The 15,239-nt window shown below is 45.2% G+C and overlaps 1 protein-coding gene across 1 annotated transcript; it reads left to right on the plus strand.

The window, feature by feature from the left end:
- The first annotated feature begins 11,413 nt into the window (after nt 1-11,413).
- Nucleotides 11,414-12,348, plus strand: LOC109748913 (uncharacterized). The gene is made up of 2 exons (XM_020307926.1): nt 11,414-11,725; nt 11,899-12,348. The coding sequence occupies exons 1-2, from the start codon at nt 11,414-11,416 to the stop codon at nt 12,346-12,348; spliced, it is 762 nt and encodes a 253-aa protein (XP_020163515.1).
- The last annotated feature ends 2,891 nt before the right edge of the window (nt 12,349-15,239 follow it).

A 15,239-nucleotide genomic window follows, 5' to 3' on the forward strand; every position in this document is an offset into this window, starting at 1 on the left:
ACTCGGTTGGTCACCTCAACCACTCGGCCGCCCCGCGCGTCGCCACTCGGTTGGTCACCTCATCACCACTCGGCCGCCCCGCGCGTCGCCATTGGTTGGTCACCTCATCACCATTCGGCCGCCCGCGCGTCGCCACTCGGTTAGTCACCTCATCACCACTCGGCCGCCCCGCGCGTCGCCACTCGGTTGGTCGCCTCATCACCACTCGGCCACTCGCGCCCCTTCAAACAGCTAAGTCATTTTACATTCTGTTATTTCCGTCTTCCCGAGTATCCTGCAATTCACACATCACGTTCACTCGGAGGCCACGCCGCCGTGTGTGCCTCTACGCTCGGCTGCTTATTTTCATATACTTGCTTAGTACTGGTTATGTGACTCCCGAGTCCAACTTCCATTTTTTCGCATACATCATTCACGAACACCATGTGTCGTTCTTCATTTCGAGTTTGCATCGGTCCTCCGGTGCTACAGCTCAGTCAAAACACTACACTTCCGTTTTATTTGAGCCAATATTCCAATGAGTTCAGTTGGATCCGTTACTTCGACAAGTTCAAACGGATCCTTCGCTCTTTCAGACTCTTGCTGGTTAACCGGCAAGCCCCTTGCACTCCCAGCGGGTGTCTATGGGTGTTATTCACACAAATCATTTCATCACACAAATCATTTCAGCACACATCAAATTTCCTCAAGAAATTATTCCGTTGGCTTGTGCATTTTTTTACACAAGTTACGCGATCACTCGACGACCCTATGCGCCAATTTCATCGCTGCTCGGACTCGGTCACCATACCGGTCCCAGCGCACCACAACACCGACCTTGTCGCTCTGTTGACTTCAAACACATCCGGCCAACCCCTATGTGGAATCCTCTTCATCGTATCAATGATATAGACCTCGTCAAGCATGAGGCAGATAAGTCCCTTTTATAATTAAATTTCACACTTCACTCTTTTGTGAGTTTGCCTCTTTCGAGCATCACTCGGAAGCTTCTCCTCATCTTTACCCGAGTCCGACTCGATGAATTGCAAATCATCCATTCAAAACTATATTTCTCGTATTCCGACATGTCCATTGTCAAAGCCTGTAGTACGCTCGGGGGCTACGCCGCACTCGGGAGTTGCAGCTCATTCGGAATGACACTCTCCTAAGTGGTCGAGTACTTCATCACCAGTCAGACCCTTCACTTCAACAAGTACATTCGATCCGTCACTTTGACAAATTTCATAATCACCCAGACACTCGGCGCGCCATCTTCGTTCCTACTCAGACTCAGTTGTCGCGCCAGTCTTGTTGCACCGCGGCCACACTACACCGACCTCGTCGCTACATCAGCTTCGAAAGCATCTGGCTAACTCCTTCAAGGACCATTTTTGCCACATGGCTGGAGACTTAGTCCTTCACTCGGCCACCTCGTTTAGCACCACTTGGCCGCCCCGTGCGTCGCCACTCGGTCGTGCACGTCTACACCACTCGGCCGCCCCATGCGTAGCCACTCGGTTGTGCGCGTCTTCACCACTCGGCTGCTCCGCGCGTCGCCACTTGGTTGTGCCCGTCTTCACCACTCGGCCGCCCCACGCGTCGCCACTCGGTTGTGCGCGTCTTCACCACTCGGCCGCCCCGCGCGTCGCCACTCGGTTGTGCGCGTCTTCACCACTCGGCCGCCCCGCGCGTCGCCACTCAGTTGTGCCCGTCTTCACCACTACACAGGAACAACTAAGTTACTCATATGTTCAAACCTCATATCACACTCTGTAGCAAGCTTGCCTTTTTCGAGCATCACTCGGGGGCTTCGCACAGCCCTGGGCCATGTCGCCCTCATGGGTTACGCCCATTTGGTCAACCTGTTGATCACATCAGGAATATTCTTCTGACCATACATGCTCGGTCTGCCGAAGATCTATAAGTGTAGCACCATCCACTCGGACGATCGCCCAAATCATTACCTGGAGTCATCTTCAGGACCGCAAAAGGATGAAAACGACGCTCCTCTACGGATATACTTGGCCCTTATTCTAGGCTCCGCGTGAGTTTCACAAACTTGGACCGGAGATGGCATGTGCTGGTGTTCCCCCGGGATAATGAGTGGCCTCTCTCCGGAGAGTCATCCAACACACTAGCCTCACCACTCGGGTTTCATGGCACGTCCACATAGGACCACTAGTCTATCTCCTCCGGGAGACATACGAGTGCCACCAAGTTTTTCCATGCAGTCAACATACCCCGATCAGTCGGGAAACATGTGTACTCTTACAAATACCCCTTTCCTGCAAAAGCTAATGGTCAATGTAAGAAGTACTACTAGAACGATTACTCCCTGGAGTGTCGAGCTTTTTTCTACAGTCGGTAGTTTCAAGGCCGAATTCCTTCATCGTGCCGAGTGCACAAAGATCACTTGATTGATCCAGTTCCAGATTGAATTTATTTATAGTGCCAAGTGCACGAAGATCAGTCCCACTGACTTAGCTCCAAGCTGAGCTTATTTACCATGCCAAGCGCTTGAAGATCCATCCGATTGACTCAATTTCAAACAAAGATATTTACCGTGCCGACTGCATGGAGGTTTACCGGGAGACTTAAACCCTCTGTCAGACTCATCTAGTCCGACAGAGGCTCGGGGACTACACCCTGTGGGTGCACTCAGCGTGCCCCCACTGGAAGAGAACTCAGAAATAAACATTTTGCTCGATGCAAAACCAGCTCCAGAATTACTCGACCTCCGAGTCAGAGAAGAACAAGTTCGATCAGTACCAGCTAAGAAGATTTTTAGTTCTCTCAGACCCCCGCCGACTGCCCGCAGTTGACGGCAGTCTCGGGGACTACACCTAGTGGGTGCACTCAGCGTGCCCCCACTGGAGTAATCTCCACTCGGTACGGCCCGACCAGTCCGAGTGATGAACAACAACAAAAAAGACAGGCTCTAAGACTCCCGCCGACTGCCCGCAGTCGACGGCAGTCTCGGGGACTACACCCAATGGGTGCACTCAGCGTGCCCCCACTGGAATGGTATCCACTCGGAACGGTCTGCCCGGTCCGAGTGACGGCCAAACAACAAAAAAAGACACGTTCCAGGCGTGAAGAAATTCCGAGTAATCAGTTACTCGATGCAGGACCAGCTCCAAACTCAGCGTGCCCCCACTGGAATGGTATCCACTCGGAACGGTCCGCCCGGTCCGAGTGACGGCCAAACAACAAAAAGAAACGTTCCAGGCGTGAAGAAATTCTGAGTAATCAGTTACTCGATGCAGGACCAACTCCAAATCACTCCAAAAAAATTGCTATAAGGTGAGTTTAACGCTCCTCCGTGGACCTGTTTTGAGCCTTCTTCTAAGACTCAAAGCGTGAAACTCATAAGTTTGGATCTAGAACCGACTCGTATTGACGTTCCCCCGGGATAAGAATGGCATCTCTCCGAGAGAACAGTCCATGCGTCAATCTTGTTGCCCAGATTTAATGACACACCCATACTCTGATCAATAGTTAACCTCTTCCAAGAGATGAACGAATGTCACCAGGTCGCTCCTCGCGGGTTCTTATCCCAGATCAGTCGGGAAGCGCAGTGCCAGAATCCATTGAGATTTTGTTCAAACCTTGGTTGTCTGAAAGCACGATGATGGGTACCGAGTATTTTCGTAATCACTCGAGCCAAATTGTGTCTTTCACAAACTCGTTCTGCAAAATCACAACCGATTCGGGGGCTCATGTTGGGGACATGCATAACAGGTAGGCCCACGAAGGGTCAAAGATCATAAAGCACGGGGTCCACATATCAGATGGGCCCAGAGCATCGCCCGGAGCATAGCACTCCACTCGACCAACTCATTCCACTCGGAGCACCTGATCTCACTCGGATATGCGAAGACCAACAGTCGACAAGGCACTCGAAGCATCATCTTAGTAGTAGGCTGAGTTATGGCATTAACGCCCCCACTTTGTAACGTAGGAGGTGAGGGGGTCACGCACTCTATATAAGCCACCCCCACCACTAGACTAGGGGTTTTTTCTCTTCCACCTCTCTCTCTTTCTCACCATTAGTCTCAGGACATAGCTCAGGCATGGGGATCCGCTCTCTCTCTAAAATACACCATGTAACTCCGTGTTCATGACAGATAAAGAAAGCCTCTCCGGAGCACGAGACGTAGGGTCGTTATCTCCACCGCGAGAGGCCCGAACTCGTTAAAACTACCATGTCACCCGTTTGCATCTCGATAGATCATGCTCCTTTACCCTACCCCTTTCTATTGTCGGAATCGTTCCCACGACACCTACCTAGGTGGATGGCAGTTAACATGCCGAAGAGTGGTAGAATGACCCTTGTCCATTCTGTGCTCTGCGCAATCCCTATACATATGATGATGGCGTTAGACATCCCGCACAAGGTCATAAAGGCCATGAACAAGATTTGCCGAGGGTTCTTGTGGTGTGCCAAGGAACAGGCGTCCGGTGGCCAGTGTAGAGTGGCTTGGGAGAAAGTGTGCTCGCTGAGGTGGGCAGGTGGACTTGGCATTCCTAACCTAAAGTGGCTGAATACGGCCATGCAGGCACGGTGGCCCTGGCTGAAAAGAGTAGATCCATCAAGACAGTGGGCAAAGCTTGATATTCCAGTCCCTAGAAAATCTATGCAAATCTTCCAGGCTGCCACCTACGCAATGGTGGGTAATGGAGAGAACACGCTATTTTGGGAGGATGGATACAGAGTGGAGGAATTGGCGCCGACACTATATAGTACGGTTCGACAAAGGATACGAAGCAGCCGTACAGTTAGCCAAGGTTTGATGAACAGATCTTGGGCATTGGACATAGGACCAGAGGTGACGAATCAGATGCTTCAGGAGTACCTGAGCTTGTGGGATCGAATGGAGCAGGTCCAGTTGCACCATGACTCGGTGGATTCAGTAAGGTGGGCTTGGGAGCCAAGCGGCTCCTCCACGAGATCGGCACACCATGCTAAATTCTGGGCTAGGGAGAAGGATCCAGCGGCGCAGTTCACGTGGAAGTCCAGAGCTCCTTTGAGGTGTAGATTCTTTACTTGGCTCGCAATTCAGAATAGATGTTGGACCTTGGATAGATTGGCGAGCCGTGGATTAGAGCACGAGGAAACATGCCCGTTTTGTGATCAAGAGGAGGAGAGTATGAACCACCTAATGCTCCGATGTGCCTTCGCTAGGGAGGTATGGACGCGGGTGTGCACGGCTTGGGGAAAGCCACAATGGGCACCGACAGCAACTTCAAGTCTTGGCGAGTGTTGCGTGACCACATCAGACAGCGTGGTGGAGAAGAAGGACACGCGGGCGCTGATCGTCCTTGTGCTTTGGGAGCTCTGGAAGCATCGGAATGGCATAGTGTTCGAGGGGGATGCCCCGTCAACCGCGTTTGTAATGCAGAGGGTAGCAGTAGAGTGCACCGCGTGGAAGGCGGCAGGGTTGCTTAAAGTAGATATAGACCGGTTCCTAGAGGCAATGGAGGTGGGTCATGTCGTGAGGAATTAGTTTGTAAGTGTTAGATTGGGTGGAGTTGGGGTTATGTAACTATGTAACCACCAACGTGCAGGGGCTCTTTACCCCCTTTCTCCTCTTTAATATATAATACGCACACTCGTGCGTATTCGAGAAAAGAACTTAACACGAGCAATAGCGGTTCACCGAGGGTACAAAGTTGCGTTCTGGGTTACTTGTAGGATATGTGTTAATTTTAATAACAAAGTTGTGAGATGCTACACTGGAATGAAATTGCTTATGATGATTTTTGTTTGACACATTTCTCTGATCACACTGAGGACGAGGATATGAGTGAGGATCTTAAATGTATACGTTTGATAAGATTAGTGTCGATGTACCACTGATATATTTAAGTACCGTTGTAACGCACATGCAATTACCTAGCTATATTGTGTTAGAAAAATATCTGGCCCCCGTAGCAACGCACGGGCACTTTCCTAGTCTGAAAAAATATAAAGAGAATGTAACGTGGGCTTGCGCCGGCAGGAGGACTACGGCTTCTGAGGCACCAAATAGGCCAATCAGTTACTGTAAATGCGCTCGAATCTACATAAAAATAGGGCGCTCGCTAGCGACCGCGTAGCGGGCCAGCCCACCAACCGAGTCAACAAAGCAGACGCGAAGAAAAAAAACAAAACTACTTGGAAATATGGGATAGCAGGGGTTCGAACCCAGCATCACATCGTTCACGCCTTGATGCTATAACCACTACACTGGGATAGTAATTCTGTCCAATCCTAAAAACACCGTTCTAGTTAACGTGTTCTTGTTGCTAAAAAAAAAGGTAATGTTTTCTTTAGTAAAACCAATATAAATTATTTTGAAAAAATAAAAGGTAAATTTGAAAACAAGATCATCGATATTTGGAAATTTCATAGATTCATCTAAAAAGTTCATTGATTATAGCATCAACTTTGAAAAAAGTCCATCCATTTTGAAAAAAACGAGAAAGAGTTCATCGAATTGAAAATAAGTTCCTCGATTTTCAAAAAAAAAGTTCATCGGTTTCGAAAAAAGAGTTCATCTATTTCGAAAAGAGTTCATCGATTTTGAACAAAAGTACATCGGTTTAGAAAAGGAGTTCATCGGTTTTGAAAAAAGTTCATCGAATTGAAAAAAAATCATCCGTTTTAAAAAGATTTCATCGATTTTGAACAAAAGTTCATGGAATTGAAAAGACAGTTCATCGGTTTTGAAAAAAAGTTGACAAACTTAAAAATAGTTCAGGAATTTTAAAAACAATTCACTGATTTTGAAAAAAGTTCATCAGTTTTGATTTTTTTCCATAAACTTAAAAAAAATCACGAATTTTAAAAAAAGTTCACCAACTTCATAAAAAGTTCATCAACTTTGAAAAAAGTTCACCGACTACAAAAAAAGTTCATCAAATTTGAAAAAAAGTTCACCGATTTTTGAAAATGTTCATCCAATTTGAAAAAAGTTCATCAATTTTTAAAAAAGTTCATCAAATTTAAAAGAACATTCATAAAATCCGATGAACTTGTTGCATCGAATTAGAAGAAAAAAAAAGAAAACGAAAAAAAGGAAAAGTTCTATAATTTAGTCAGCGACGTAGCACATATCTCAGCGCTTATATGGACTGGCTCATTTATGGTTATTTTAGAGTGTTTTACACTGGTTTTGGGAAAGTTCTATAACCTTCACTAGCCTATTTCTATTTTCTATTTTTGATTATTCCTTTTTCCTCATTTTTCTATTTTGAAATTGTGAACATTTTTTAATTTTCCATCATTTTTCCAATCCATGAACCATTTTTAAACGATTTTTCTTCAAATTCACGATCCTTTTTAGGATTCAAAACCACTTTTTAATTTGTGACCAGTTTTTAAATTTATGAACAATTACCGAAGTCATGATTTTTTTTTTGTATTTCTGAACTTTTAAAAAATTTGTGAACACTTTTCACGTTCACGGACATATTTGGAATTCATGATTTGTTTTTAATTCACTGTCAGTTTTTGTATTTGTATTTTTTAAAAATTGGCATACATTTTTGGAGTTGTGAACATTTTTTTAATTTCTCAAACATTGTTTGAATTCATGAAGATTTAAAATTATAAACATTTTGAAATTTATCAATTTTTTTGAATTCACGAAAAATTCTGAAATCATGAAGATTGTTTAAATTTGCGTACATTTCAAAATCATGATCATTTTTTGAATTGATGGACATATCTAAAATACACTATCATTTTTTGAATTCATGCAAATTTTAAAATTTCCTAATATTTTTCAAAAAATTCAATCATTTTTTGTCATCATGCACATTTTCAAACTTATTAATATTTTTGTATGTATGGATATTTTTCAAATCCACAAACAGTTTTTGAGTTAATGGTTTTTCTTAATTCATGAACAATTTTTACATTTCGCATACATTTTCTTACCAGATTCTTGTACATTTATAACCTTTTGGTGAACATTTTGTGATTTTTTTTTAAAAAGCGAAAAAAAAGGAAAGAAATTGAAAAGAGAATGCGCCCCGTGCCCCGCACTGGCCTGCCCATAGTCGTGCGCGTTGGCGCGAGTCGTCCCGTGCGTGGCTGCGTGTTTGTTTGCAGTCCATCGCTCTACGTGGTGATTAGGTGGTCAAGAGAAAAAGAGGTACTCCCTCTGTAAAGAAAGGGGACTGCTACACATCCGCCGGTTGGTCTTTTTGATCGGCCGGCTTGAGGACCGTGCGTCGGCGCCCTCTATCACTGCAATATAGGTCTTGCTCCAGAAAATTTCTGCAATACAGGTATTGTTGTATAATTTGTTTGCAACTGAGATTTTGTTGAAGATTTTTTTGCAGCAGAGGCTTTGTTGTATAATTTATTTTTTTCATCTTCATCTTTTTGCATATTTTTTTGCAACTGAGGTTTTGTTGCATTTTTTTTTGCAACACAGGCTTTGTTGCAGAATTTCTTTCTCCATCTTCGTCTTTCTGCAACATAGCTAATGTTTTAGAAGAAACTTGTGCAATATTGTTGATGTTGCAGAAGTTGCAACAAATATCATTTGATGCCAACGGCATGTCACGAGGGATGTGGGACACGTGTTGTGCGAGCGAGGCGGCAGATGGGATCCAAGAAATCATCCGGTTGAGGGAAATCATTTCCTGTCAAAGAAATTATAATGACGTTGTCCAAAAAAAAGAAATTATAAGATCCTTAGATTTTATTTTTTAGGCGAACTGACAGAGCTTTATTGAACCATCACAACGTTTATAGGGACGAACAAAAGATCATCCGGGTGGCCTAACCAAACATGATGGCCAGTCCCAAGTGTTAAAGCATGCTTTGCGAGGTTGTGAGCCTCGAAATTCGAGGATCTAAACTCATCTCCAATAATGCAGGACGAAAGCTCACTAGAATGAGCTATGATTTCATGCACTACCGCTCCATACGATGTTGATGTGCCTCCTTTGATTGCATCCACTGCAACCTTGCAATCCGCGGCAACATAATTTGTGTGAATGCATAGATCCTCCGCAACTGCCATCGCCTCTCTGATAGCTAGGGTCTCTAGGACTTCCGGGTCGTTGATGTTTCTAAAGAACACTGTTGAAGCTCCGTGAAAAACTCCTAAAGTGTCTCGGCAGATAGTGCCGACAGCTCCAAAGCCTCCTGCTCGCGAGACCACCGCATTGACGTTAATTTTCATGTGTTCACCCGAGGGGGAATCCATGATGAATGTCTAGGAGGTGCCGCAGGCTGCTGTGGTGATACCGGCTTCTTGATCATCTGCAGTTCAGAGATATACTAATTGATGAAACAATAGGTCGAGTGAGGCGAATGATAGATGCCCTCATGGATAAGTTTGCGTCGCGCCATCCAGATGGTTCATATCGTTACAATCAATGTCACAAACTCCTCTTGTAGTAGCGTCTCACTCAGCGAGAATAGCTATTCCTTCGTGCTATCATGTCTTTGCGTGCACATATGTTGTACCATCTCCATGTTTGACAACGCCCGGATGCATCTAGCCATGTGACAGTCAAGGAGAGAGTGGTGCCAATTGTCATCCGCGCCACAAATAGCACATCCATGTGTTGTAGACATGTGTCGGTGGTGAAGTACATCTGCGGGCACTTCCTCGGATGACGCACGACGGTGATCGGAACAACCCTGAAGCGTGTCGTTGTTTCAGAGGATGTCAGTTCGGCAGACAGCGAATCATCGTTGTGCGCCGGGGGGGGGGGGGGAGGATGATATTTTTTTTCTGTTTATTTTTCTCTTTTTTGTTTGCGCAAGGCAAGGGAGCTGGGTTTTCTTGTGCATATGAGGAGGTGGGGGTAGATGGTTTTTATGAAGCGTGATCAAGGGGAGGGAGTTGGATGTACCACGTATAGTCCCCAACTCCCCTTTAACAGTAGAGACATGGTTGAAAAAAATTCTTACTATTACCACCTCTATCCTGGTTTATTGGTCCCCTTTGTAATTTGTGCTAAATTTTGATCAAAGATTTAACTGATAAAATTTTAGTGCATGTCAACAAAAATTATATCGTTGGATTTGTATTTGAACATAATTTTCAATGATATAATTTTTTGTGACATGCATGAACATTTTGTTAATTAGATTTATGGTCAAAATTTGGCATAGGATACAATGGAGACCAATAAGCAGGACGGAGGTAGTAGTTACTTGCATCCATAATTAAGTACCTGGCTAATTATTTATTCAATTAATTACATTAATGTCTTGATTTTATAATTGATTTGTGGCAAAAAAAATCCCTACTTAAATGGAATTTAATTAATTGCATGTCTAATTAGTTATCAGCAAAATAATTGCATTAATGGTTTGATTTGCAAATCGATTCGGTCCTTGGTTTTCAAATCTTTTTCTATTTTATTTTTCTTTTTGAGTGAGGCAGGGGAGGTGGTTTTCTTGTGCGTGTGGAAGGTTGAAGCGGATTGGTTTTTTTCATAAGTGGGATCAAGGGTTTTATAGTAAAGATACGGTTGAAAAAACTTTGTACTATTAATTATCTGCAGCCTTAATTGTGTGTCTGCCTAATTAATTGCATTAATGTTGGATTTCATAATTGATTTGGTGCAAAAAATCCTACTAAAATAGACTAAATTAATTACACATGTAATTTATTGTCTGGCTAATTAATTGCATTAATGTCTTCATTTCCAAATGGATTCTGTGCTTGGTTTCCAAATTGTTTTGCATTATGGATTGGGTGAAACTTTTCATGATTAACGTGATTATCTCGTTCAAGCCTCAATAATACTTTCCAAAATTAATGTGATACTCACGTCCAAAGAATGATACTCTCTGTAATTAACGTGATCCTTCTATTCAACACTTGACTATACTTTTTATACTTAGCATGAGCATTTTCTTTAAAAAATAATACTCTCCATAATTAAAGTGATTTTACTATCAAACGCTCGATAATATTTTTTATAATTAACATGGTCCTTCCGTCGGAATACTCATACTCTTGATAATTAATGTGATCCTTCCCGTCCGAAAAATGATACTCTTCATAATTACTGTGATCCTTCCCGTCCGAAATATGATACTCTTCATAATTACTGTGATCATCATGTCCAATGAAACGAACCTATTAACTGTCTAGCTAATTAGCACACATAATTAACTGCTCTAACTAATTCATCCAACTATGGGCAAGGGGAATTAGGCAGCTGGAGGTAGCCGAGACAATCTTTAGGCTAGGTGTTGCTGCGAAACCAAACTAAACGAGATACAAATCTATCATCACGACCGCAGACTCAACAGAGAGACCGGTCAGCAAGTTGCGAGTACCACTACTCCCTAGTCCATTCCCACCTTCTTGCTCTGTCTCACAGTCCGCGCTTGTGCTGGTCTCTTCTCTCCAGGAGTCGAGTTCTTTCTCCACGACCACCACCAGACACCGACCACCACTGTGCAAGATCAATGGAGTGGGAACCGGAGCAACAGGATCTCGGAGGCCTCGGGATAGCGGGCATCTGTCGCGAGATCTACCGGGTGGTCTTCCGCTCCATCCTCCCGTATGTGGCGGCCGGCGTTGAAGCCGCGATTCTCTCTACGCTTTTGCTCGCGCACGTCGCCTGTTACCACGGCCTCGACTCCCTCCACGGCCTCGTCGGTTTCCTCGTCGGCTTACTCTTCGAGGGCGTCTCGATAATCGTCCTCGTCTTCTTCTCGTTCGTCTGCACCGGCGTCTACGTGTTCCTCACTGCAGGTTCCTCATCGCCTCCCTCTACTGTACCCAGGGCGACTTCCGCGCTTCTCGGAGACTCCAGCGACACCTCCCTCGTGTCCCCCTCACGCGGCTCATCCCTACGTTCTTCTTCGCACTCGCACTTTCTTATATCATATTGGTCTTCTCTGTCGTCGCTTTGCTCCTGCTCCATTACGAGGTCGGCCTATGGCTGCAGCTGCTGGGCGCAGCCGCTTGCCTCGCCGGAGCGGCCTACGTCGCCCCGGTTTTCCACCTTGCCTGCGTCGTGCCAATGCTCGAGGACGCCGTTGTTTTTGCCGCTATGCGCAAGAGCCACGCGCTCCTCGGCGGCAAATTTTGGCCCGCGGCGGCCGTCTTCGTCACGCTCGACGGCTGCTTCGTGGCCCTGCAGCTGGCCTTCGCGCGGTTGGTGCTGGACGACGCGCTGGGCCTCGGCCTCGGGTTCCAGCTGGCCGCGGGAGTGACGGTGTTCATGGCTCTGTGGGCGGTGGTGATCTACATGGTGTGCAAGAACCACCACCACGAGGTGGTCGACAAGGTCCACCTCGACTACATCGGAGAGTATGAGCGGCTCGCGGTCGACGGTGACAACGGCGTGGAGCTGCGGCCGGTGACGACGGAGCAGATCCCTGAAACTAATGCCTAGCTAGCCGCGTCCTGCATGTCGACGACTCCACAACGGTAGTACTAACTACTCCAAGAAGCTTTCTCTTCTACTACTAGTCTAGTACACCTAGCTAGGTCCAAGAAGATTTGAGACAATTCGTATGATGATTCAGTCGTATGATGTGTATTATGTCTGATCCGCTTGCCAGTGCACAAAGACATGCATGTCTGGTGTAGTTGGGATTATATTATATGTGTGCCGAGTGCAAAAGTATACTCATGGATCAAAGCAAGTGCATTTGGATGAACAGTATGGCATTATGCACCAATTCAAGTGTTTGTTTTGTTCCATTTTTATTTTCCGGAGCAACCCTTACCTTGAGAAAATTAATACATGAATCCACTGTCCATGGTTACTTTAAGATTTGTGCTACTTCTATTAACATTTTCTAGAATTTATCTTGTTTCAAAGCTTAGCATTGAGTTCTCCCTCTCGTTCGAAAGTGCATCTTAATGTTCCATTATGTATCGTTGTCTACCAGCAAACCCGTTCCAAAACAAGTGTATTACCTTTTTCTATTTTTTTTAAATGAGTGTATTACCTTTTGTTGGTACACAAAGAAACATGATGATACACATTGAAACAAGAGAAAAAAGCGAAACATTTTAAAACAAGATAAAATTTTGCAACAACCAAAATGGTAACACGGATCTCAAAATAACCAGGAACGGTGGATATATGCATGGTAGATACACCACTTCCCCCTTAACTCTGAATAACATAACCAGTTTCAGAGAACATATTTTTCATTTTCTGAAAAAAATAGAGAGAGAATGTAACATGGGCTTGGCCCGGAAGGAGGACCACGGGCTGCTGGCGCAGCAAATAGGCTAATCAGTTACTGTAAATGGACTCAAATCATCGTAAAGAAGATGTAGTAGCTCGCAAAATGCGGGAGTCCACGGAGATACAGCAACGCAAACAGAGAGCCCAGGACATCGTGCCCACGTGGCCCACGAAATACCACCGCACTTTAATTCGGGAGTGAGGACCCGGCTGAACTAAGGGAAATGGTAACAGAATTTTACAAGACCCTGTATACCTCCGAGGGGGTGACAAACATGGAACAGGTCCTGCAACATGTACCCACGAAAGTGACGCAGAATATGAATGACATGCTGATGGCACCGTATACAAAAGAGGAGGTCAAGACGACGCTTTTTCAGATGGGACCGACCAAGGCACCAGGGCCAGATGGTTTCCTAGCACACTTCTACCAGAGACATTGGGAAATCTGTGGAGATGAGGTGACCATGGCAGTACTGCGGATTATTAAGGAGGAGGAGAGTGCAGAGTGTGTAAATGACACGGTGCTCGTTCTCATTCCCAAGGTGATGAATCCAACGCTCCTCACACAATTTCGTCCAATTAGCTTATGTAATGTGTTATACAAAATTGCGTCCAAAGTTGTTGCAAACAGGTTGAAAGTTATCCTGCCGGACATAATTTCAGAAGAGCAATCTGCGTTCGTCCCAGGTCGGATGATCACCGACAACATCATTTACGCTTATGAGTGCTTGCATTTTATGAAGAGAAGTAAAGCAAAGAGAAATAGTCATTGTGCGCTGAAGCTGGATATGATGAAGGCATATGATCGTCTGGAGTGGTCCTACCTTTGGGCTATCATGATCAAATTGGGCTTTGCACAACAATGGGTAAATATAATTATGAGCATGATCAGCTCGGTATCATTTTCAGTTATGTTCAACGGAGAGAAACTTGAATCTTTTAAACCTTCACGAGGCATCAGACAGGGAGATCCGATCTCCCCCTATCTTTTCTTGACAGTAGAGGGCCTTTCGTGCCTACTAAAAACCAGTTCACAGTCGTCTGTGCTTGAGGGGATTAAGGTGGCAAACACAGCTCCGGCTGTTAACCACCTCCTCTTTGCGGATGACAGACTGTTGTTATTCAAGGCGAGTACAGAGGGGGGTAGTTGAGGCTTCAAACCTTCTGGAGTTGTACTGTAATTCATCGGGGCAACGTATCAGCTATGATAAATCGTCCATATTTTTCAGCAAAGGTTGCCCGCAACAGTTGAGAGACATTATCAAAGCAATTCTACACATCCAAAATGAATCATTGAATGAGCGCTATCTGGGCATGCCAATGGATGTGGGGCAGTCCAAGATGAGCATGTTCAGATATCTCAGAGATAGAGTGTGGGAAAAGGTGAAGGGATGGATGGAGAAGCTCTTATCAGTAGGAGGAAAAGAGATTCTAATTAAAGCAGTTGCACAGGCCCTGTCAGTCTACTCGATGGCTTGTTTTAGATTACCCAGAGGCCTATGTGAGAATATCTCCTCCATCATTCGGCAATTCTGGTGGGGAAGTAAGGCGGGGAAACGTAAACCAGCTTGGGTAGCTTGGGACATTATGACACGGCCAAAACATCTTGGAGGCCTTGGTTTCCGGGACATGGAGGTTTTTAACCTTGCATTATTGGCAAGACAAGCTTGGATGGTACTTTGTGATCTTGATTCACTTAGCTCACGGATTCTTAAGGCAGCTTATTTTCCTCACTCATCTTTAATGGAGGCGGAGCTTGGTAATAGACCATCACAAATTTGGCGAGCAATCCTCGATGGAAGAGATATGCTTAGGCTAGGCCTTATCAGGAGGATTGGTAATGGGCAAACTACACATATATGGACACGGGACTGGTTACCTCGACCGGGGATGATGAGGCCCATTGCACCGATTATTACGGACCCTCCATAGTTGGTCTCAGAGTTGGTGTACACGGTGACAGCAAGCTGGAATGACCAGCTTGCCCGATCAGTTTTCTTGCCCATTGACGCAGAAGCAGTGCTAGCTATCCCTTTATGTACAAGGAACGTAGAGGATTTTTGGGCCTGGAGCAGAGAGCC

This window comes from Aegilops tauschii, chromosome 1, assembly GCF_002575655.3.
Source record: "Aegilops tauschii subsp. strangulata cultivar AL8/78 chromosome 1, Aet v6.0, whole genome shotgun sequence".
Classification (NCBI taxonomy): Eukaryota; Viridiplantae; Streptophyta; class Magnoliopsida; order Poales; family Poaceae; genus Aegilops; species Aegilops tauschii.